At 58.6% G+C, this 24,053-nt stretch overlaps 1 protein-coding gene across 4 annotated transcripts in view; it reads left to right on the forward strand.

Annotated features, from left to right (window-relative positions):
* Nucleotides 1-23,804, forward strand: part of DTX2 (deltex E3 ubiquitin ligase 2) — a 34,487-nt gene extending 10,683 nt beyond the window's left edge. For 2 of the 4 annotated variants that reach the window (XM_069571332.1, XM_069571333.1), the window contains 9 exons: nt 1,043-1,397; nt 3,922-4,558; nt 10,466-10,566; nt 15,677-15,817; nt 18,363-18,436; nt 19,651-19,809; nt 20,764-20,925; nt 22,140-22,229; nt 23,253-23,804. In XM_069571332.1, coding sequence (XP_069427433.1) covers nt 1,130-1,397; nt 3,922-4,558; nt 10,466-10,566; nt 15,677-15,817; nt 18,363-18,436; nt 19,651-19,809; nt 20,764-20,925; nt 22,140-22,229; nt 23,253-23,480 — 1,860 coding nt within the window. In that variant the 5' untranslated portion in view covers nt 1,043-1,129 and the 3' untranslated portion in view covers nt 23,481-23,804. The remainder of the gene's footprint in view (nt 1-1,042; nt 1,398-3,921; nt 4,559-10,465; nt 10,567-15,676; nt 15,818-18,362; nt 18,437-19,650; nt 19,810-20,763; nt 20,926-22,139; nt 22,230-23,252) is intronic. The other 2 variants (XM_069571334.1, XM_069571335.1) reach the window with 1 other exon arrangement.
* The last annotated feature ends 249 nt before the right edge of the window (nt 23,805-24,053 follow it).

The following is a 24,053-nucleotide window of genomic DNA, read 5'->3' on the forward strand; positions in this document are numbered from 1 at the left end:
GTGTGTCCACAGCCCCCCCTCCTTCAGACACTTGCAGGCACAGGAATCGTCATCTGCTCCTGAATTTAGCTGTGCTCGGAGCTAATCCCTGTCAAACTCATGCTGCGTGACATGGCCCGTGCTGGGGCTGGTGATGGGGCTGTCGACAAGGCCGACTCGTGAGGTGTCTGCCGTCTGAGGGGGACAGAAAGACCGGGACCGCCATCACCCCCGTATATATTTCATGGTGCCGTGGAGGAGAAGTTCATGCGACGGGTGGCCTGGGAAAACCCCGAATGATGCAGCTAGGCGGGGGTGACTGGGAGGAGGCCTTGGGAGATGGGTGTAAAGTCTCTGGAACTGGCCGCTGGTCAGCGAGGCCCAGGACCCGGGGGTGGGGCTCAGAGAGGCCTGAGAGGGAGGACCTCGGTGCCCGGGGATTTGGATGTCCGTCTTGGGCTTCACGGTTAATGGTGCGGGAGCCCAGGGGGCCCTGGAGGCCTGGGTGGGGCTGGTACCCACCCCAGCTTTGAGTCCCTGCTCTGCCATTGACCCCGGGCTGCCCTTGAGCCCCTGGTCCTTTCTGAGACTCTGTTTTTGTTTTTGTTTTTTTCTGATTTGTAACACAGCAGGTATTGTTTTGTGTCTTAACAAACCTACTTTGGAAACCGTGGCATCCCCACACAGGTGTAAAGCGTCTTCATGGCCCCAGTCCACGAAGGATTTGAGGCAACTCATGAAAATATGCTGTCAAAAGATACACTTAGTAGCTGGGCCAGAGGGAAAGTATCGGTAAAAGGACAGAAGCAGGGCTGATGGTTAGCACCGAGAATTCAGTCACTGTGTCTTCCCGGACATTTGTAGAGGCAAGAGCCCTGCTAGGTTGATACTGAATTCTTACTGGCTGCCTGAGCAGAGAGACAGGGCGAGGTATTTGGTTCACGAAGCTTTTAAAGTATTAGGGAAAAAGTGACCGGAAAAGCACGATCTTTTACCTTCACCCAGACTGACCCGGGCAGTGCCACCGTGAGTGTGGGTAACCGCTTGTCTGTCTTTTTTACAGGTCTCCTGGCAGCACTGGGCAATGAACCCGAGACTCCAGCCCAGTGTGGTCTGAACCCGTTGGGGAAGTCGGGGAGTCCTGGGGAAGATGGCCATGGCCCCAAGCCCTTCCCTGGCTCAGGTGTACACCAGCCCGGTGGCAGTGGCCGTGTGGGAATGGCAGGACGGGCTGGGCACCTGGCACCCCTACAGCGCCGCCGTCTGCAGCTACATCGAGCAGCAGTTTGTGCAGCAGAAGGGCCAGCGCTTCGGACTGGGGAGCCTGGCCCACAGCATCCCCTTAGGCCAAGCCGACCCCTCGCTGGCTCCTTATATCATCGACCTCCCCAGCTGGACGCAGTTCCGCCAGGACACTGGTAAGACCCTTCCTGCCTCTAGCGTGTGTCTAGGTGTCTACTTCGGGCCGGGCATTGTGCTCTGTGTTCGGGTCACAGAGTTGACTCAGCGTCATCCTGCCTCTGAAATGCACAGGGTCAGGAGGCAATGCTAAGTGATAGCAGGTTCCACACAGTGTGTGAGGTACCGCGTTGTGGTACAGGGTGCCTTGAAACAGTGCAGAGGCCGTCCCAGCCCCTTGCCCTTGTCTCCCAAAGCAGAACTGCCTGTAGAGATTCCAAGGTCTAGCAAGCAGCAGGCAAGCAGGCCAGCCAGCATGGGGGTGGCACACCGTGCTAGGGAAGAGGGCCTGGTGATGAATTCTGGCTCCTGAAGGACAGCTGTGTCTCCTGGGTGGTTACTCCACTCTCCTGTGCACTCGTGTTTCTTTCCTATGTGAATATTAATAGTAGGGGCTTCCCTGGTGGCTCAGTGGTAAAGAATCCACCTGCAATGCAGGAGACCTGGGTTCAGTCCCTGGGTCGGGAAGATCCCCGGGAGGAGGGCATGGCAACCCACTCCAGTGTCCTTGCATGGAGAATTCTACGAATAGAGGAGCCTGGCAGGCTACGGTCCATGGGGTTGCAAAGAGTTGGACACGACTGAAGCGGCTGAGCAGCTGCAGCAGCAGTGATCAGCGTTACTGAGAATGGGGCCGCCAGCTTCTTCCCAGAGCTGTGCCTGTCCCTCTAAATTAGTGGTTCTCAGCTGAGGGTGACTTTGTCTCCTGGTACACTGGGCAACGTGTAGGGACTTCTTTGACTGTCAGGACTGTGGGGTGGGTAATACCAGCATCTAGTGAGTAGAGGCCTGCTGCTGCTAAGTTGCTTCAGTCATGTCCGACTCTGTGTGACCCCAGAGACAGCAGCCCACCAGTCTCCCCCATCCCTGGGATTCTCCAGGCAAGAACACTGGAGTGGGTTGCCATTTCCTTCTCCAATGCATGAAAGTGAAAAGTGAAAATGAAGTCGCTCAGTCGTGTCCAACTCAGCGACCCCATGGACTGCAGCCTACCAGGCTCCTCCATCCATGGCATTTTCCAGGCAAGAGTACTGGAGTGGGGGGCCATTGCCTTCTCCAAGAGGCCTGGGATGCTACAAAATAAACACCCTACAGCATTCAGGACTGGCCCCACGACAAGGAACTGTCGGCCCAAAATGCACTGGTGCACAGCCTGATCCCATAGCAGCCTTCTCGGGGGTGTGAGGACTCAGGCTTCCAGGCAGCAGATGCAGATAAAAGTCCCAGCCCTCATGACATTTGCAGTCACCAAGAAAGACAGCGAGCAAGATAAATAATTCGTGACCCATGTATGGTTGGGTCAGTGAGTGTTTCTGTTTTTGAGGGTGTGTAAAGTGTAGGGAGAGGTTATTCTGAGCTTGTGTGGCCTGGTCACCAGGAAGAGCCAGGCACAGGCCAGGGGGAAGGGCAGCTTGTGCAGGGCTTTCTGTCCCTTGAAGGGACTTCAGCTTTTCTTCTGAAAGGAGGAGGCCAGGGAGGACTTGGGCAGAAGAGTGACATCATCTGATTTGGGGGTTAAATGTATCGCTCTGGCTGCTGAGGTCAGGAGACCAGGTAGAGGGTAATCCCAGTGGTCATCTTTCAGCAGGTACTGTTGGAAACATGGCCCAAATTGATTTTTCCCTTTTCTCCTTTCCGTAATCATGCAATTTGGTTTATTCATATAAGCTAACCACAGGTGTCTCCTAATAGTTGCTACCTGAGAAGTCCAAGGGAATCCACGTATATCCATGTAAGAAAAGTCTGTAAAAGTTAATGAGTTTCTGGGACTTCTCTGGCTGTCCAGTGGTTAAGACTCTGCACTTCCACTTTGCAAGGGGTCACAGGTTTCATCCCTGGTGGGAGAACTAAGATCCCACATGCCATGGGGCCCAAAAAAAAAATTACAAAAAAAGTAAATGAGTTTCACAGAGTCTTAGAGACCTAAGAACTACTTACGGCATAGTACATGGAAATAGGAAAGGTTTTCACTGGTTGTCAGCTGCACCTAAACGTATGTGCTTAGAAGACTAGACGGGTAGGAATATATTGCAGTATATGAAGTGTGCTTTCCGCTCGGTAGTTGGATTATAGTTGGTTTCATCTTCTTCAGACATTTTTGTTCCGGTTTCTTCAGTCAGCCCACACAGGTTTCACCTTTAGGAATGTTTTGAGAAGCCTCGTCAAGCCTGAGCCACAGCTGGTCTTTAAGCGTCCAGCGTCCCCTAGTCCTGCTGAGGAAGGCCAGTTCCCCTCTGCCACTTCATCCCTTTGGTCCGCAGTTTCTTTGCACAGAGAGTGCTCTCTACCTTTCATCCCAAATTTGGAGAGAGTCATCAGTGTCAGCCTTTAGGCCAGACAGCAGCATGACCCATGTATATAGACTGTGACCACATTATCTTATGTTGGCTGTAGGGAACAAAGAGAATTTTAAACCCCCCTGGTTTGAGGGTGGTGAGGGGCCGGCAGATGAGCTGTTGACATGCGTCCCTCCGTTTAACACAGGCACCATGCGGGCCGTGCGGAGGCACCTGTTCCCGCAGCACTCGGCCCCCGGCCGGGGCGTCATCTGGGAGTGGCTGGGTGACGACAACTCCTGGACGGCCTACGAGGCCAGCGTCTGCGACTACCTGGAGCAGCAGGTGGCCCGGGGCAACCAGCTCGTGGACTTGGCGCCCCTGGGGTACAACTACACTGTCAACTATGCCACCCACACGCAGACCAACAAGACTTCCAGCTTCTGCCGGAGTGTGCGGCGCCAGGCGGGGCCCCCGTACCCGGTGACCACCATCATCGCCCCGCCAGGCCACACAGGCGTGGCCTGCTCTTGCCAACAGTGCCTCAGCAGTGGTACCACTGGCCCCGTGTCAGGCCGCTACCGCCACTCCATGACCAACCTCCCCGCCTACCCCGTCCCCCAGCCCCCCCACAGGACCGCCATTGTTTGGGGGACCCACCAGGCCTTTGCTCCGTACAACAAGCCCTCCCTCTCCGGGGCCAGGTCTGCGCCCAGGCTAAACACCACCAACCCCTGGGCCGGGGCGCCGTCCTCCCTGGGGAGCATGCCCCTCTGCCGCTCCAGCCTCTCCCACCTGGCATTGCAGCACCAGCCCTCAGGACCGTCCGCCACCCGCGCAGCCAGGTATCTTGTGTTCCTGATGGCTGTTGTGTCCAGCCATGTGCTTTGTCAGGGCCTTGGGTTTCCGCCCTTGTTTAGCTGGGAAGGCTCCCCCAGTGCCGGGAAGATCTGGCGCCTGCCTCCTTGGTGGTCCCCACTACTTCCTCATGTCCTCTGCGTGTGTCACATGGTGCCAGGGGACCATGGCCATCCGCAGCCTTGTGTCCCCCCCAACCTCCATGACCTCTGGCGCGTGAGTGCTGGTAGTTGCCACGTGGGTTAACACCCAGTGATCTGTTCGTTGGCACAGGAGAATCGGGCTCTCTGAGCAGTTAGATCCTTTGGCTGTGCGTTTGTGCCCCAGCTGGGTACACGAGGACGTTTCACTGACTTCCGCTGTGTGCCTGGCCCTGAAATCACAGACACAGAAGGGCCAGTCCTCTCCCTGAGCCCAGCGGGGAAGGCTGGAGCCCAGTTTTGGTGTTTAACAATTGGTTGAGGAAAGAGCAAAAAGCTGAGCGTGTGGGGTGGCAGCAGGTGATGTAGGCTGGCTGCTGTGCTGGCCCCTGGGGTACAGTTGGGTCCCTAGGGCACCCTGAGAAAGTGAGGAAATGGGCCCCATCTAAGTTAGGTGACACTTCAAAGTGGGAAAACCCTGGAGTGGCCAGTGGTGGATGCTTCTGGGATGCTCAGACACCTGTCCCTGACCAAGGGCCTCAGCGTTGATCATTATTGAGAGTCTGGGGCCTGCAGAACGTTTTGAGGATTCACAGTGGTGGGCGGGATGGGGGCAGATTTCTGAGAGAGGGTGGCCTCAGCAGGCGGTGACTGGACATGGGGACCTGTGGCTGCCCCATTCCCCGGAAAGTCAGCATCTTGGTGCCACCTCGCTCACCCATCCCGGCCCTCCTGACCACGAGGAGGGCCAAAGCTTCCCAGTGTGAGACCTCCTTGGCAGCTTCTGGGTCCTCTAGTGTTTTTTCCAGAGGACCCGTCCGGCTTTGATAAGACAGTGACAGCTTCGCTCACCGAGCACCCGTTACAGCCAGGCTCGGTTTCCCCGGATCCTCCCAACGGCCTGTGGTGGGTGATGTCCCCAGATTCCAGGGGAGCATGTTGAGGCTGGCGGGGTTGGCAGCACAGCCAGGACGTGGCAGAGCTGGGCTCAAACCCAGGCCCCTTGTAGGACACATGGGGCATGTGGAACTCTGAAAGCCACTTGAAAGACGGAGTGAGAGAAAGACAGGGCGTCCTGATGGGTGCGTGCAGAGGCTGCCGGAGCAGAGAAGAGGGTGGGCCCACTGGGTCCCGGTGTCTTCCTGCACGTCTTTTCCTTTCTGAAGTTGGGGCTCATGGATCTGAGGTCTTTCTGGGAATTGGAAGCATGGATAAGGCTTGGGCCTTCTCCAGAGACATAAGCATGCTGGGCTCTGTGCCAACCCAGTCCTTCCCAGTGCCCTGTGAGGCCCCTTCCAGTACGTGGGTCAGTCTATTTTAGAGAAAAACACGTCATATCTGCCAGCCCAGAAGGGTTATCACTAAGGGTGAAGCCACTTTTACGACTCTGTCAGCTTGGCCCAGCCTCCTGGGGCTTGTGTGCTGACGCGTTAACTGAGGCAGGTTTCTAGAAGGTTCTAGAGCTGGGATTCTGGGAGGAGCCAGGCGACCACTTGGGCTTTGTTGCTCTCCTCTGGCGCAGGGCTCCCATTGGTCTCCCCTGAGATTTCTCTGCAGTCTCCCCTCCCCAGCCTGAGGGCCCTGTCCAGGCAGGTTGCAGAAGGGAAGGCTGCGGGGCCAGGTAGCCTCACCTCTGCTGCTTGGTCGTGCGTGTTGCTGCTTGCCTTGCCACCCTGCCTTGTAAACCAGGTGGGAACTGGGCCAGCCAGCTCTGGTAGGGGAAGCAGGGTCAGAGGGGCCTGCCTCCTGATGGGGGGTTCACTTTGACCTCCTGGACCATCCCTTCAGGAGCGGGGAGGGGTGTCTTTCACTGGCAGGGGTCAGTCTTCCTGCGTGTAACTTGTGTGGCCCTCTATAATCAGCTGTCTCGAACAGCTGTTGTAGGGCCAGAGGGGGTCTGATTAATCCCTGATCTCTTCACCCAGCCGGGCTGGGAGGATTTGAAAACACTCAGCACCTCAGTTCTCCAGCGGCTGTGGTGCAGCTTCTCCAGGCCAGGTGAACATTAGCAGCATCAGGTTAAAGTCACCAGTTGTGAGGAGGGGAAGGCGATGGGGTGGGCAGCGCCACGGACTGGGGAAACCTGGGGACCAGCAGCGTTTACTGGTAGCCCCTGGGAAGGACCTGTGAGTGAGCGAAATGAAAATTTGTGGAGCCCCTGTGGGTTCTCTTTTTGGAACCCATGTAGTTTCAAATCCCTTCCTGCTCAATCTGGGTAAACCCTCGGCTGACGGACCCGCCTCGTGCCCCAGGAGCCTTTCTCTGAGTGAGTAATCCATCGGGAAGACACGTGCCGCTGGGTTTAAGTAAATTTCCTGGTAGCTGAAGTTTATCCCTTTAAGCACCAAGACTTGTGTTTCAGTGATGGTGGATGGAAGACTTTCCAAAATGTGTCACGCACACGTTGTTTAATAGCGGGTGTGCCGTTGTTTAATAGAGGTGTTAGCTCTCTGCTGACTCGGGGCGGTGATTACGAGCAGCCCTCTGTTGCAGCTTCACTGTAGCGAGGCCTCGGGGGTCTTTGCCCCTGCACTCACCCGGCCTAGGAAAATGGCTCTCATTTTCGTCCATCTGCTCTATTCTTGTCGCTGATGTTCTCCCAGCCTGGGAAAGTTGCGCCCTGCTCCCTCCTGCTGTCAGTCAGGCTCTTTAAACTTGTGGGATTGGGGTCCTGGACTCCAGCGGGACCCGACTCCTGACTCGCTCACTGTGAGCCCTCAGCACAGCTCTGTTCTCTCTCTACGTCTCTCTTTTCCCCTTTTAAAATTACCAGGTTGGCCAGGGCAGTTGCAGAAGTTTCCCTTTGCTCTGACAGGGCTGTGTTGGTCAGGATTTGGTGAGGGCCCCACAACTCTCCAGAACCACCTCACTCCACTGGGACCTAGGATGCAGCGGGCGTTTGGATCGTACTGCACACTGAGCCTGGCAGCCACCCGGGGGCCTTAGGGGATTACTCTCATGTTACAGAGAGAGAAAGTAAAGCTTGGAAAGGGGGCTCGACGTGGCCCGCAGTGGCCACTGGCAGTGGGGTCCCCAGGCTCTATCTGCACCTTAAGCACCTTGTACCACACGTGCTCAGAGGGTCCCCCATGGGGAGCTGGAGGGAGGCTTTGCATGCCTTGCTCTCCTGCCTCCTGGCTCTGCCCCTTGTCCAGGACTGTCCAATCCTGTCCGAGTAGAAGATGAGAATCTGTCTGTGTTCTCACCTCCACTTGGAAGCTCCTGGAGATGGTTTCTCAGATGGGAAAGGCAGGGAGGGCTTAATAGGTAGACCCAGGAACCCAACAGGCAGGCAGGAGGCTGACAGGAAGGAATTCTCAGAAGGGCACTTCATGGGCAAACGATGCCCACAGCAGAGAACATTCTCTCAGTCTGAGCTCTTAGCAGACAGTGCGGGGGGATCCGTGACCTCCGAGGCTCTGTCTGCCCCTCAGAGTCCCCATCGTGGGAACTGCTGGGTCCTTTCTCTGTCCCTTCTGATCACAGCAGAGAAACGTATGGGGGAGGAGCTGGGGAAAGTCACAGGGGCAGTGACACCGGGAAACCCCTAGGCAGATGGAACTTTGACGGTTCCTGGTCCCACTTCCCTGGTGAGCTGCCTGTTGGAAGCCTTACTGCCTGTCTGCTTTCTGCTCTCATTCTTGTGGTAGAAGCTGAGCCTCGGCCTTCTCTCTCAGATACGGGCCCCTCACCGGCAAGGGGAGACCCCGCTGCCCTGGCCCTGCTGGGTCTGTGGTGCCCAGCCCGCTGGGTTGCCCCTTGGAGCAGCAGAGCCAGGCTTTGGCTTTCCTGCTTCCTGGCTCCTTGCTCCCTGTTGAGTTGGCTTAGGAAGTGAAGGATGCCTCCAAGGACTGCATCTTCTCCAAGTCGTTCACTTCTAGAACCTGAGAATTGAAGAAACACACTCAGGAAGGGGGTGGGGTGTGGCTTCAATTAAACAGCTTAGTGGGGCCAAAGCCTTAGCCGGGTGTCCTGCATGCCCAGCTCTTCCCCCACCACTTTAGCAGAGCATCCAGGCCCGGTTCCATTGTCCCCCTGGGGCTGACGGTAGACATGGGCGGCAGGAAGTGTAAAGTCCAGAAGTGAAAACCAGTACCAGCCAGTTTGAGATTTTCTGATGTGGACCAGAACCAGCCAGCTCCCTGTTGCGTCCACCAGCGGCATCTGTGCCCCGAGGCTGGCGATAGGCAGGGGGCTGGAGGAGCTCCAGAAGCATTTGCCACCAGCAGGTGGCTGCTGGGCTGTTGGCCGTTGCGAGGGTAGCACAGCAGGCTGGAGGCGTCCATCGTTTCCTGAGCACCTTTCCAGCTTCTGGCTGTGTCCTGAGCCCAGTGAACCCAGGCCCTGTCCTGGGGGAGCTCCAGTTAGGGACTGCGGACCCTTCGTCTTGTATTATCTTGAACATGAGCAGGGCTGGAGGACACAGTCAATGGGACGAGGAGGGAGTAGCAGGCATCTCGGGCCATCTGCATCAGCCGTCTCCAGTATGGGGCTCCCCACAACCCATACTGGCATAGATTTATTACCATTTAAAAATATAATGGCTTCCCTGATGGTCTAGTGGCTGAGACCCTGAGCCCCCAGTGCAAGGGTCCCTGGTTCAATCCCTGGTCAGGGAGCTAGATCCCACATGCTGCAACGAAGACCTAGTACAGTCAAATCAATCAACAAATATTTAAAAAATGAAAAAATAGAAATATAATCACACACACACATACACATATATATATATATATAATGGCTTAAAGCCAAGTGAGAGAGTTGGAATTAGTCACTGTGGGAAGCAAGACCTTCATTAAAAAATTTTTTTTTCCTTTATTTTAAACTAATTTTGGATTTACAGGAAAGTTACAAAAATAGTGGAGTTTCCACCTCTCTGTCACTTCTTTTGTTAACACCTTTCATGATAACCGTAGTGCAGTTGCCAGAACCAAAGACTCGTCACTGGTGTGGGACTATTAGCTAAGTACTTTTCCGATTTTCATCAGTTTTTTCTGTGGTGTTCTCTTCTTGGTCCATGAACCCACTCTCCATCCAGTTGTCATTCCTCCTCTCCTCCTCTGGATAAAACCGCTCCTCAGTCTTACTTCATCTTCCGTAACCTTGACACTTTGAAAGAGTCACTTTTGTCAAATGGTCTTAATTTGGTTTCATCAAATGTTTTCTCATGATTAGACTGAGGTTATGCTGTTTTGGCAGAAACCACAAAAAGGGTGTTAATTTCTTTCTCAGAACATCTTTTCTTGGAGTTCCTGATGATGTTTGGCCTGTTACTGTACTGGTGGTGTTGGTCTTGACCACTAGGAGTGGTTTCTGTTGGACTTCTGCTCTGGGTACCGCAGAGTCCTCATTTCGGTGATTTGTCTTCAGAGTCTTGTCCAGGAGAGCACTTCGCGGCAGCCAGTGCTTCGTTCTCCATACCGCGTGAGAAGACGAGTCTTGTCCCCAGCCGTGCTCTTCCCTGCCCAGTGTCCCACCCCTGCCCAGTGCCCCACCTGGAGTCTGACTTTTATTGGTTGATTTTCACGGAGGAAGTGCTTTCGAGAGTCATGACCATCAGACCTCTTCGCCCGTCCTTTGAGATATTCTTCGTTGGGATCTTTCCTCTTAAAAACCAGAATCCCTCAGCGCACAGAGGCCGCTGTGGGGAAGTGAGACCTCAAAGGGGCCTTAGCAGCGCCAGTGTCTTCCTCACTGGCTGTTTCTGCAAAGTCAGCTCCTCACATTGAGCTCTGTCCCCTTCTTCTCCCCAAGTGCCTCCCTGCCCAGCGGTCCAGCAAGCAGCCCCCAGAGCGTCCCCGCCACGGTGCCCATGAAGATGCCGAAGCCCAGCCGGGTCCAGCAAGCCCTCGCAGGTAGGCAGGTGGTCTCCGGTCCAGACATGTCTGCCAGGGGTGGGACTTGGGGGCGGGGAATGTGTGGGGAAGGGGGAGGAGATTGTGGGGAGGGGGTCTTCTGACCCTCTGTGTTCTTGTGGAAACCCACAGGGGCTCCTTGGGGGGCAGCGCCTTTTTCATTGATGTTGACCCGCCCCCTGTGAGTGAGCCTGGGTGCCCCCTCATTTGTCTCAGTGTTGAGCGGATCGTACCTGATGATGGTGGGTGCCCAGTGCCGACTTTCTCCATCTTTTACGTTTTCACATCACCTTGGGTTATGGTTCAGGAGTCGCTTTTCTGTTCCGACATGCTTTAGGCATTTCCCTACAGGGCCCCTTTGGGGAGTTCCTCCACCTTTTTTGGCTGGAGTTCATGTTTTGAGCAAGTGGCTTTTGTGTCTCACTAGGTCGTTTGTTAACCCTGCCCCTTTGAACTGTTTTCAGAATTCCTTCTGTGGGTGATGGGAAGCCACTGAGAGTTGTTTTTTAACTTAGGGGGAATGTAAACTATGGCAAGGTACACCGAGGTGTCTGGTGAACCGCCATCATTTAGAGGCGGAGGCCGGTGGTGGAGCTAGGCAGTCCGAGTGCTGGGTGAGTCACTGTGATAGTACAGGCGGGTTGGAGGGGCCCAGGCTGGAGGCGGAGCGGCCCTGTGGACCCAGGCTTCGCGCCCCAGGCCAGCTGACCACTGACTAGGGCTGCGGCAGTGGATGGTGGTAAGGGTTTCTGACTCAGTGATTGGACTGGTTGTGAGATGGAAGGAATAGAATGAGGCCTGGTGTGTGCTGCTGACAGAGAAGTCCTTGTGACTAAGAAGCGACTCATTTCATCCCAATAGCAGCTCTGTGGGGGAGGAACTTTGATTCTCATTTTACATTTGAGGAAACTGATGCACTAAGAATTCCAGAAACCTCCCAAGGCCAGGCAGCCTGTCCTGGACAGAGTGGGATTCAGCCCCAGGCGTTCTTGGCCTCAGAATCTGGGCTCTTCGCTATGACACTGTGCTGCTGCCAAGTCCGGTGGGTTCATGGCTGTGGCTGTGGCCGGTGGAGCTGTCCTGGAGGCGGGGGGATTTGGATGGGCAGCTCAGAAGAGGAGTGTGAGGTGGAGTAGGGGGGTGTCTGCCCGCCCAGGAGTGTGCAAGCTTACAGAGATTGGGTGGACCACCAGGAAGAAGAGCACCTGAAGGACATGGAAGGACCAGTCAGAGATGTAGTGGAGATAAGAGAGTAGGGCCAGGAAGGACCCAGGAGGGGACGTGCTGCCCAGCAAGCCCTCTGGAACATACTCACCTGCTCAGCCATCAGCCCTCTGGTGGGGCAGAGAGAACAGCGAGCAAAGATGACTAGATAGTTCCTGCCCAGTTTAGGTCTTCTTGTGGCATCACATAGCCCAGGCACTTCAGTTGGGTGTGTGTGTGTGTGTGTGTGTGTGCATGCATGCACGTGCATACACATAACTGCTGGAGAAAGGTTGCGTGTGTGTGTGTGTGTGTATGTGCACACATGTACTGTTGGAGAGAGGTTGAGGGAGCAAGCCCGGCCTGCAGGTGCCCAGCCCCGTGTGTGTGTGTGTGCGCGTGCGTGCACACGCACATACACGTACTGCTGGAGAGAGGTTGTGGGAGCAAGTGCCCAGCCCCGTGTGTGTGTGTGTGTGCGTGTGTGTGCGTGCGCACACGCACATACACGTACTGCTGGAGAGAGGTTGCGGGAGCAAGTGCCCAGCCCCGTGTGTGTGTGTGTGTGCGTGTGTGTGCGTGCGCACACGCACATACACGTACTGCTGGAGAGAGGTTGCGGGAGCAAGCCCGGCCTGCAGGTGCCCAGCCCTGTGTGTGTGTGTGTGTGCGTGCGTGCACACGCACATACATGTACTGCTGGAGAGAGGTTGTGGGAGCAAGCCCAGCCCCGTGTGTGTGTGTGTGCGTGTGTGTGTGCGTGCGCACACGCACATACATATACTGTTGGAGAGAGGTTGTGGGAGCAAGTGCCCAGCCCCGTATGTGTGTGTGTGTGTGCGCGCATGTGCGTGTGTGTGTGCACGCACGCACATACACGTACTGCTGGAGAGAGGTTGTGGGAGCAAGCCCAGCCTGCAGGTGCCCAGCCCCATTCAGCTCTGCGGTCGCTGAGGGCCTAATGCCAGCATGGTTGCCTCTGCCCGCAGCTTGGCAGTGGCCGGGGTGCTGAGGAGCTCTCGAGGCCGGGGCCCTCTCTCGGCCTTGTTCTCTGTATCCCCACCACCTTTGCACTCAGAGCCATCCTGGAGGTGTTTCAACCTCCCATTTGCTTGTCAGGGAGACAGACCCCGAAGCTCAGTAGTGGCTCCTGGCGAGGAAAGAGTAGACAAATCTGGCCGAACGCCGCCTGCCCTGAACGCAGGGCTCTGGCTCACGCTGTGGCTGGGGTGGCTGTGTGGGGCGCCAGGGGACCAGGGACCCCAGCCCACCCGCAGGAAGCGGGGGCTGGAGAGACGTCTCAGCTGGGCAGTGGTTGTGGATTTGGTCATGGATCTGGGAGCGCTCGTGCCGCACTGAGGTGAGCACCTGGGCGTGGGGTTTCTCAGGCAGGCTCCTGGCCAGCAGCCGTGCTGCCAAAGGGCTGCGTGTGCCCTGCACTGGAGGAGGGGCTGCCTCCCCGTCTGCCAGGTGCCTCTGGAGATGGCTTCACTGCCTGCCGCCTGACCAGGGCCCCTTCCTCAGGACCGTGGGGAGGAGTGGGCCCCTCAGGCCGGGGCCAGGCTCCCAACCAGCAAGGGAGGAGGAGTGTCTGCATTTTACGCTGCCAGGACCTGCCAAGGCCTGTCAGCCCCGGGGGAGGGGTAACAGCCTCAAAGCCAGGTTAGTAAGGCCAGGGCAGGAGGAGGGTAGGCTGGCACCTTAGCCTAGTCACTAGACGAAAGGCCAACGCTGAGCGTCAGAAAGGGGGTGTTCACACGTCTGACCGGGTGTGGGACCTGCCGGGGGCTCTGGCAGACCAAGATGAGAGCAGGAAAAGCTGTGCTTGTTCGCCCTGTTACAGTTGTTTGGGGATGTTAGGAGTTTGGGGGGCTGCGTCCCTGAGCCCCGGCTCTTGGGGAAGTTGTGATGGCCCCTTGTGGCCCTCCCCCCATCCTCTCCACTGGATGCCGCATTTGTGATGTGTTGGCTGCAGGATGACCCTCACACTTTTTCACAAGAAGGCAGACCGGCAGAGCCAGGGCTGCTTCTCTGCAGGCGTGTGAACTGAGACTCACTGTCTGTGGCTGGAATGAGGAAGAGCGAGTCCTTCGTTAGAAACAGCAGCAGCACTGTCCACGCTGGCCTCTCGCGGGGCTGATGGCGTGGCCTCAGGGATGTCTGCTCCCTAGCAGGCAGAGGCTGGGTCTCCCCTGTGACCAGGGAAGACAGTCAACGAAGACAGAAGCCCACGTTACGTCTGGTGCTGAGAATGGAGCGGAGTGGAGGAGATGAGCTGGAGGGGAACGTGGCCATTCTAGATGGGTGGTCAAGGAGGGGCAGCTGGGAGAGGGGTCTGGTTGATGGCAGGCAGGGTCTGGTGGCTTCTGGGGGAATAAACCACAGTCAGCACACACAACTCCTGGGTTCCCGCCAGGAACTGCTCTCTTTCCGTCTGTCTGCACCCCATGCCTGCTGGTCATCCAGGCCACCCAATGTTTAGCTCCCAAGGGAGCCGCATTGAAGCCCAGGAACAACCTTGAGATGCTGTGGCATCGCACTGCCTGCTGAACAAGTGCCCAGCGTCCAGACTCAGTGTTCTGATGGACACTCTGGTGTCTCCCGTGGAGCCGCCAGCACAGTGCGCCCAGCGCTGCCTGGGCCGCCAGCCTCTGCTGCTGTCCTGTGCTGGGCACGTGGGCTATGCTGAGAACCTCTGTTCTCCAGCGGGGGCCATGGTGGGGCCTGATGGAGCCCTGGGCCAGCTCTCCTCTGGCTACTCTGGATCGCCCCTGGAGCGGGCAGTGGGCCCGCCTTCCCTGTCCACGGTGCCTAGACCGTAGGCCAGATTCTGAACACCTGTTAGCTCCCCAAGAGGGTGGCGGGGGGGAAGCCCAGAGCCCCTCTCTGGGGCAGGAGGTGCTCCAGGGACGGGGAGGGGAGGGTGGAGGCTGCTGTGGACCGCAGGGCAGCTGAGAGCGTGGCAGGAATGGTGCCTCCAGCAGGAGGACGTGTCCGGTTCCAGGTCCTCAGGGAGCACGGGGCAGGGTCAGCTAGGGTGTGGGTGGAGCACCAGGCTGAGGAGTGGGACGTCTGCCCTGCAGGCATCGGGGAAGGAGTGACAAGATTGGATAGTCCATTAGGGGTGGCCGCCTGCTGCCGCTTCTCCCACTGTGGGCCGCCTCTGTGCTCCTGCCACAGCCAGAGGAGCTGTCTGAGCCTCGGCTGAAGGGACCGGAGAAGGGAGCTCTGGCCTGGGGCCGTAGCTGCTCCCAAGGAGCCGTCCCTGGGGCCGTGGGGACACCTCGGTGAGGAGGCAGGCCCTGGGGCAAGATTCCTGCCTGTTTCCCCCAGTGATGGCTCTGAAGGCACCTAGACAGGCCGGGTGGTGCATGGAGAACAGGCAGCACCCCATGGGGGGCCAGGCGACCGAGGGCTGCGGGGGCTCGGCCGAGGGGGCACAGAGGGAGGCCCGCAAGCTCCGGACCATCCGCGTTTCCATGGCTTGGCTGCACCCTGCTGTGTTGCCCTCTGCTCTCCTTCCTCGCGCTGGCATGGAGAGGCGCTCTCCCCGCAGAACCGCTCTGGACGCGTCTTGGGGTGGCGTTCTGCCCTCTGCCCTCCTGAAGCCACGGCCTCCCCACCTGCATGCTCCGAGCACAGGCTGATGGGGTGCTTGTTCAGACCTTCCTGGAACTTGGGGCCGGGGCTCTCACGAGCTGGCATTTCACTGATTGCTGAGCTCAGCCCTGCTGGTCTGGGTGGGCCCTGGCAGCCTCGAGCAGCTGGATTCCCCGGGGAGATGGGCGAGTCCTGACGGCCATCGACAGTGCCACCTGGGCGCAGCCGGGGTTTGTGGCGGTCATGAGCCGGACGGCTCCTTCTAACGTTTCTCCCCTCTGCATGTCTGATCTCGCACCCCGTGTAGGCATGACGAGTATTCTGATGTCAGCCATTGGACTCCCTGTGTGTCTTAGCTGCGCACCCCAGCCCGCCAGCCCTCCCGCCTCCTGTCTGGCCTCTAAAAGTCACAGCTCAGTTAAGAGATTGAGGAAAATGTCCATGAAAGGTAGTTCCTGCTCACAAATACTCTCTGGCCTCTGCTCAGCCTCCTCCGAGTCTCGCTACCTCTGACTCTTCCCGTACCCGCCGCTCTCCTCTGACCACCTCGGCCCTTCGCCCTCCCTTTGCCTGCGGGTGGTGATGGGCTCAGTGGCCCGCCCTGCCGTCGGCAGCAAGCCTGGCCCCTGGGAATCCACTCCCCTCTGAGACCCAGAGTTCAGTGCTGCAGTGGAAGTGTGAGGGGCCTGTGCTTGAAGACTCAGTGACTGTAAACACAAGTTCGAGGCAAGACGAGGCTCAGGAGGGGGGACAGCTCTGTCCCTTCCACTGGGGCCACTGTGTGTCTCAGGAGGGGTCAGCCCACGTGGGGCTGCTTCGGAGGGGTCCCCAACGACCATGCCATTCCTGTCACATGGCTAGGGGAGAAGGGGTTTCAGAACTGTTACAAGGTGCTGTGTGAGTCAGACGAGAATTCAAGAGGAGGGGCTGCTGCATAGTAAGTTCTGCGCCTGTCGTTTCTGAACTGTGGCTCTGCTGCCATCACTGGGCCAGACAAGTGACTGCCTCGGGGACCTTCCGGATGCCGTGAGCAGGGCTTTGGCCCAGCCAGTCCTGGGTTTGCAGCGCTCGCTCACCAGCTTTGTGATCTCATGCCAGCTTCCCCATTCATGAGCAGTGGGCCTCCTACCCGGCAGACCGGTTGTGGGAGGAAGAGGAAATAAACGCACAGGGGCAGTGCCTGGCACATGGTGACGGTTGCTCTGATCGAGTTCACTGCCTGTCTGACCGTCTGGAGGAGTGGGGGAAAGGAAGCCGGGCAAGGGCTCCCTGAGCGCCCAGCTGCCATCAGCACCGCTAGCCTTGCTCCCTCTTTTTACTCTGCCTCAGGGCTGGATCTGTGGGCAGGGCTGCTTCCTGAGACACTCGGGGTTTGCTCTGAAAACACGGCGTGCAAAGCAGACCCTCTGGCCTTCCTGGGCTCAGATGTCCTTTCGTGGGGTAGGCGGTCACCTGGCTGGCCCTCTTTTGAGAAAAGTGGATCATGGAGAGTTACCGTCAGTTCTGAAAGGCTACCTGGGTGCAGGGAGGCGGGAGAGGACGGGGTGCTGAGACAGGTCTTGCCGGAGGGGTTCTGGGGTTCAGCTGGAGACTGGCCTGTCACCAAAGTGGCCTTTTAGACCAGGCTTTTGTGGAAGGTCTCTCCCCTCAGAGTAGAGTTCCAGGTACTAGGCTGGCCACCTGGTGCTGGTGGGGATTGTGCTTTGGTCTGGCTTTCTCTCCACTGAGCAGTCAGGGTCCTCGGGGTCTGTGTCTGGGGATGTGTGTGCGTGTGCTTGGGGGTGCCTGGTCTCCCTAGGCTTCTGGCTGCCTCTCAGGTCCTAGCAGCTAATGCCTTTTCAGTGCTCACCCCTAGGGCTGGCGTCAGGTCCACTGTTTAGATGAGTGACCTGAGACTCAGAGGTGACCTGATTTGGTCCCAGCCCAAGAGCCAGACTCCATCCTGCCCTCATCCAGCCCCGACCCCTCCGCTCCCTCCTGCCTGTCACCAGGCCTCCTCTGGTCTAGAGGGGGGCTCCTGCTGTTGAGCCCTCAGACTTGTAAGTCTCTGTAGCCACAGGCTGATAGCTGGGAGCTTGGGCTTACGCCAGAGCCCCTCTGGTCTTAGAGGCTGGGACCAGGAGCTCCCCCGGACTTGAGGCAGGCAGGCCTCCCGGCGTCGCCCTCCCAGACTGGGCCGGTCTCCCCGTCCCTCCCTCTGCTCCTGTTTTACCACCACTCTGTGACTCTGCTGATTGACTCTCGAGCTGCAGAGGGGAGGTGGGGAGGGGGTGCTTGTCCTTGGGGTGGGGCCTGTTCGGTGCGGGGCCTTCCCCTCCCAGCTTCATGCCCAGGTGCACACAGAGGGGTAGGAGGTTTTGAGAGGAGGAGGCGGGGAGGTGGAGCTGTGGGCAGCTGAGGAATCGAGGAGGCGGGTCACTGGCACTCCAGTCCAGGGACAAGCCCAAGAGCACAGTGGTTGGCCGTGGCCTTGTGGCTGTTCCCTGCGGCCAGTGTGCACACAGATGTCCCCGCAGGGTGGGCGTGCACTGTACATGTGACTCAGAACACTTACTTCTCTTACCCAGACTTTCTTCTGAGAATATTGAAAGTTGAGTAAAATCACCTGGCCAGAACACACTCCAGAGCATTTGTTTAGAAGCTGCTCTTTGACCCTCCTGCATGTCCTCTGAAGCCTGGGTCTGGGTTCCTGAGTGAAGGTGCGCGGGGCCGTGGCTGAGGCCCCGCCTGTGACTCCTGAAGGCCATGGCCAGCTGCTGTCTCTGCTTCTCTTCCTCCAGGGCTCCTGGGGCTGCCCCTCGCCCGCCCTGCCCCCAGTGGAGCTCTGGACTGTTCTGCGGCTGGCCTGTTCTCTCCTCTCCTGCACACTAACCTTCCTGTCTGAGCCATCCTAACCTCCCTCCTGGTAGCTTGGACCGCTCCCTGTCCTCCTCTCTCCCAGCGTCTCCAGTTCGTTCTCCTCAGGACACCATTTATGTTCTTCTCTCTCCTAGGAGGGTCCCCAAAGCCAGAGCCAGAGCAGGTAATCAGAAACTACACCGAAGAGCTGAAGACGGCCCCAGAGGAGGTGCGTGTCGCGGGGGTTGCACTGCTTTTGCTTTTGTTTGGTAACGGGGTGGCTCAGACGAGGCCCCCAGCCTGTCCTCTGCTGGAAGGTGCCTTGTCCAGAGACCAGTCCTGCCCCCCGGCTTTGGGGAGGGCCAGCCAGGGTTCCTGCGTTTAACCCCGTCACAGCTTCACCTGACCCATGTCTGCTGAGTCTCATTTCGGGGCTGTGATGCCACTGTTCTCCAGCTTGAATGGAGCCCTGGAGAGTCCTAGGGGTGGGTTCAAGGTCATGCATGCCAGTTCAGAGCTGGGGACTCTCTGGCCACCTTCTGCAAGTCAAGAACATAGGAAGCATCTGGTTGGTAAAGGTTTGGACAGAAACTTGGAAGTCCTCTCCTCGGGCCTCCCCTCCTGCCCGCCCCCTTTCACAGGAGTCTGTCTGTCCATCTCTCTGCTCTTGTGCTTACCTGACACAGCTGGGCTGTTTGGCCCCAGCTGCCTCCCTGCCAGCTGTTGATCACACAGCCAGTGTGTGGCTGTGATGGTTTAATACCCGCTGCTCATGCCATCTGCCTGTTGCCATGTTGCTGTGCTTATGGAAGCAAAGAGATGGCCCCAGCCTTTTCTTGAACCAGGGAGGGCTTGCTGGAGGTGGAGGCATCTTATACTGGGCAGAATGCCCACAGGAGTCTAAGCAGGAGGAATGCTTCTGCTTACTCTGATGTGTAAGACAAAGCCCCAGGCCCCGGTCATGGCCTTCAGGGCCTCCTGGGACCTGGTCCCCTCCGCTTTGGTCACCCCTGCCCTGCAGGTGCACCAGCCCCCAACAGAAACGCCGGTTCCTGCTTCAGTACACTCTCCTCTCTCCTGCCTGCCAGTTGCTGTGCTTGTGCTTCTGACAGGTTCCCTTTCCCTCGGAAAGCCCAGCGCTGCGGGCCCCTCCCGTCCTTTCCTCTCTGCTGGGCTCTTCTGCCACCTTCTCAGCCCGGGCTCCAGGCGTCACAGCAGCCCCCAGGCTCGGTGCCGCCTGCCATCCCCTCCACCGCGGTGACAGTGACTGCTCTGAGGCTGTAGACACCAGTGACCCCTTGGTGCTCCCAGCCTCCAGAACAGAGCTGTGGGGTTGACTTAGATTGGGGCCCAGCATTTCCGCAGATGGCGGCTGGTCCTCAAGACTTGCCCCTGTGGCGCGGGGGCTGGGGGTGAGCCTGCCCCGTGTGGGTCCCCCTCCAGGACTGCACCATCTGTATGGAGAAGCTGTCCGTGGCGTCTGGGTACAGCGACGTGACCGACAGCAAGACCATCGGGCCCATGGCCGTGGGCTGCTTGGCCAAGTGCAGCCACACCTTCCACCTGCTCTGCCTGCTGGCCATGTACTGCAATGGGAACAAGGTACCCATGGCTGCCCAGCTGGGGGAGGGGGATCGGGGTCACCTGCCCGTCCCGGTTGTGCTGCAGCTGAGCAGGCGACTGGGGCTGCCCTGTGAGGAGCCTGGGGCCCGCCCAGAGACCACCCTGAGATGTCCGCAGTCCTGGCCCTGCAGCGGGAGGGGGCTGGGGGTGGCAGGTGACGCCAGGCTGCCCTGCCTTTGGTGTAATTTAGCCAGAGTAGACAGAGGTCGGGGAGCAGAGAGAGCCAAGGCCCGTGGGGGGTTCGTGCCTGGGCTGTCCCCTGTGCAGCGTCCTCATGCCACGCGTACTGGCCAGGGCGCCAGCCTCAGCAGTCCTTCCGAAACAGGGTTTTCTGTTCCATTTTAAATATGATTCAACTGTGTAGCAGAGAAGGCGATGGCACCCCTCTCCAGTACTCTTGCCTGGAAAATCCCATGGACAGAGGAGCCTGGTGGGCTGCAGTCCATGGGGTCACGAAGAGTCGGACACAACTGAGCGACTTCATTTTCACTTTCATGCATTGGAGAAGGCAATGGCAACCCACTCCAGTGTTCTTGCCTGGAGAATCGCAGGGACAGGGAAGCCTGGTGGGCTGCCATCTATGGGGTCACACAGAGTCAGACATGACTGAAGTGGCTTAGCAGTAGCAGCAGCAACTGTGTAGACTTTGGTTTATAAACCTAATTTTTCTACCTGATGCCCTTTGTCCCTTTAATGAAAATTGCATAATGAGTTTCTGGGGTAAAACTTGTCTTTCTAAGGAAATTGCCAAAATTGAATTTATTTGCAAGGAGTCTGCCAGGGAGCTGGGCGACTGGCCCAGGACCTGCTGGGTGACCAGGGAACCAAACTCGTGTCCCTGCAGGTCTCTTTCCCATCTAGTCAGTGGGGTGGCTGGCCTGGGTGCCCTCTCGGGGCCACCGGCTCAGTCCACGACCTTCTGCCCTGTCCCAGGATGGAAGCTTGCAGTGTCCCTCCTGCAAAACGATCTACGGGGAGAAGACTGGGACCCAGCCCCGGGGGAAGATGGAGGTGTTCACGTTTCAGATGTCCCTCCCTGGCCACGAGGACTGTGGGACGATTCTCATAGTCTACAACATTCCCCACGGCATTCAGGTGAGGGGGACGGCACGAGAGGAGCCTCCTTGGCTCTTCCTGGAATCGGCCCCTCTCCGGGGCTCTTCCTGTCCCACTCTGTCCCCCGGGGTCACTGAGGGTGCCCGGCTGCCCAGTCAGACTCCCAGCAATCAGGAGGCACTCGTGCTGGGGGCTCCAGCCAGCCCTTAGGGTTGTGGAAGCAAAGAGATGCCCCCTGCCTTTTCTTGAACCAGGGGGGTGCTTCCTGGAGGCAGAGGCATCTTAGCTGGACTTGTACTGGGCAGAAGGCCCACAGGAGTCTAAGCAGGAGGAACAAGCGCTTCTGTTGGGCTAGCTGGTTGGCTGGGGAGCCCACAAGCAGGAACCCTCCCACGGGGCAGAGTGCAGGGCAGAGAGGTGCCTGCAGTGAGGCCTGACCACTCTTGAGGGACCGGCTCAGTGGCCTGATCCAGACCTGTGTGGGGTGTAGAGGAGCAGGGACCTCAGCTGCAGGTCCCAGTGGAGACCCAGACAAGAGTCTGGGCTCCTCAGGTTTCTGCCTTGGACGGGGGGATCTCAGTGTCCCCCAGAGCCTCGTTGGCTTGGGAAGATAAAGGAGGACAGGATGTCCCTTGGTTTTGTCCAATTATGTGCTTTCCCTTGGTTGTCCTCCAAAGTGACATTGTGCTCAAAGTGAAACTGGAAAAGTTAGAAACATTCTAGACAGCAGTAGAGCCACAAAGCAGGGGAGGAATTTGGAGTTGTACATGGTGTGTCTCCATGGGCTGAGAGCGGGGCACGGGCCGAGTGTGGTTCCAGCCCTCCCCCTCTGTCTGGCCTGCTGCCGTGGTCTCGGGGCCCTGCTCCATCCGCAGAGAGCGGTGGAGGTGCTGTGCGCCCCAGTGGTGGTGAAGAGGCCCTGCCATCCAGTCCAGAGAGCCCTGTGCCCAGAGGGTTGCCAGCGAGGCCTGGCCTCTGAGAGGTCTAGTTTCCTCAGGGGGGTGGAGGCTGTTAGGGGGTGTGGTGCCCAGCAGAGCAGTGTGGGTTCAGGGAGGGCAGGCGTGGGCAGGCCGTGTGCATGCTGGGTCTTTAGAGCAAGATATGAGACAGCAGTTGATTTGGTCACTTGCGTGCAGGAGGAGCCCCGCCTGGAAGGTGGCGGGGTGAGGCTGGGGAGAGGGGCCCTGTCCCAGCAGCTCTGCGGCCCGCCAGCCCCTTGGCTCCCACTCTCACCGTCTGTGTTCCTCCTGCAGGGCCCTGAACACCCCAACCCTGGAAAGCCCTTCACTGCCAGAGGGTTTCCCCGCCAGTGCTACCTTCCCAACAACGCCCAGGGCCGCAAGGTAAAGGCCCGGCTGCCACCCCTGGGAGCAGCCTCCATGCCCCTCCCCTGCCGCTGGCAAGTCCAGCCTGGCTGCCCCTGAGCAGCAGGTGGCTGTTGGGTTGGGAGAGCCGGCTCAGTGGCCGCATCAGCTCTGCCTATGCCCACCTTACTGCGACAGGAGGAGGAGATGAAGCCTGCGGGCTGGCTGGGGTGTGGGCTGCCCCTTCCTGGGGGCCTGCTGCAGGTTTGGCGTCTGGGTATGGGGCATCCAGGCAGAGACGACCTGACCGCAGGTGCGCTGCGGGGAGGACAGGGGTCTTCCTGCGGCCTAGTGGATGGGATGCGGTGGAACTGGGGCCGCTTCACCCTAGGTGATGGGGGTGGTCTGCGGAGCTGCCTCTGCACTGAGTCCTGACTTGGGGCTTCCCAGGTAGCTCAGCGGTAGGAACCTGCCTGCTAATGCAGGAGACATGGGTTCAATCCCTGGGTCAGGAAGGTCTCCTGGAAAAGGAAGTGGCGCCCCACTCCAGTATTCTTGCCTAGGAAATCTCATGGACAGAGGGGCCTGGGGGCTACAGTCTATGGGTTCGCAAAGAGTTGGACACGACTAAACAGCTGTGAGAAGGCTGGGAAAGAGCATTCCAAGCAGACAGAACAGCCAGGGTGGTAGCTTTGGGGTGGGGACAGCCCCAAGGGCACGAAGAGGCTAAGGGAGGTGAGGGGGTTGTCAGGAGTGTCTGCCCTCCAGGCCAGCCCCTGCAGCCAGGGTTTGTTCAGAGCACTTCTTCACAGCCTTCTGCTCCTTCCCCACCGCCCCTTCCCCCCCACCTCCCCCACATCATCCCCTCCCCCAACATCATCCCCTCCCCTCCCCCTCCCCTTCCCCCTCCATCCCCTTCCCTCCCCCCTCCTCCATGCCCTACCCCCATCATCCCCTTCCCCCTCCTTCCCCTCCCCCTCTATCCCCTCCCCTCCCCCCTCTATCCCCTCCCCTCCCCCTCCATCCCCTCCCCTTCCCCCTCCATCCCCTCCCCTTGGGCAGGTCCTGGAGCTGCTGAAGGTGGCCTGGAAGAGGCGCCTTATCTTCACAGTAGGAACATCCAGCACCACTGGAGAGACGGATACAGTGGTGTGGAACGAGATCCACCACAAGACGGAGATGGACCGCAACGTGACAGGCCACGGCTACCCCGACCCCAACTACCTGCAGAACGTGCTGGCCGAGCTGGCCGCCCAGGGGGTGACCGAGGACTGTCTGGAGCAGCAGTGACCCGCGGCCTGGCTGGCCCGGTTCGCCCACCACGACGGCAGGCTCTCTGTGGAGCACGGGCTCCCCATGCCCGCCCGTCCCCCTCCCTGTGCCCGCCGGGCCTGGGTCTCTGTGGAAACCGGGCGAGCCTGGGAGTCATGTGGGGCCTTCGGCTGCTGCTACCTCAGTGTGTGGGCCCCTCCATCCTCGGTGGGCTGTGTGGGGCCCTCAGTGTCCGGGGTGAGGAGAGGCTGCCTGCCGTGTGCGCCGCGGGGGCAGGCCTCCGTCTGGGTCAGCTGCTCATACCTCAGATGTTCTGTTTGCAATAAATGCTCTAAAGCCAAAGACCGTGGGCCCTGTGGGTTTGCCATTGGAGAGGCTGCGTGTGTACATATGTGTGTATGTATGAAGATTGGATGTATGAAGGCCCGCCCACACATGTCTTGCTGCATCAGAGAAGGAATGGACCTGACAGGCTTCCTGTCCAACCTTTGTTTCTTCCTAAATGAGACACAGGCTGCGAGGAGGCCAGGAGCCGGACACTGACCCGAGCGGCTCCCCTGCCCCACCCCAGTTCTCCTTGCAGTGGGCCTT

Source organism: Ovis canadensis, chromosome 24, assembly GCF_042477335.2.
Source record: "Ovis canadensis isolate MfBH-ARS-UI-01 breed Bighorn chromosome 24, ARS-UI_OviCan_v2, whole genome shotgun sequence".
In the NCBI taxonomy this organism is placed as follows: Eukaryota; Metazoa; Chordata; class Mammalia; order Artiodactyla; family Bovidae; genus Ovis; species Ovis canadensis.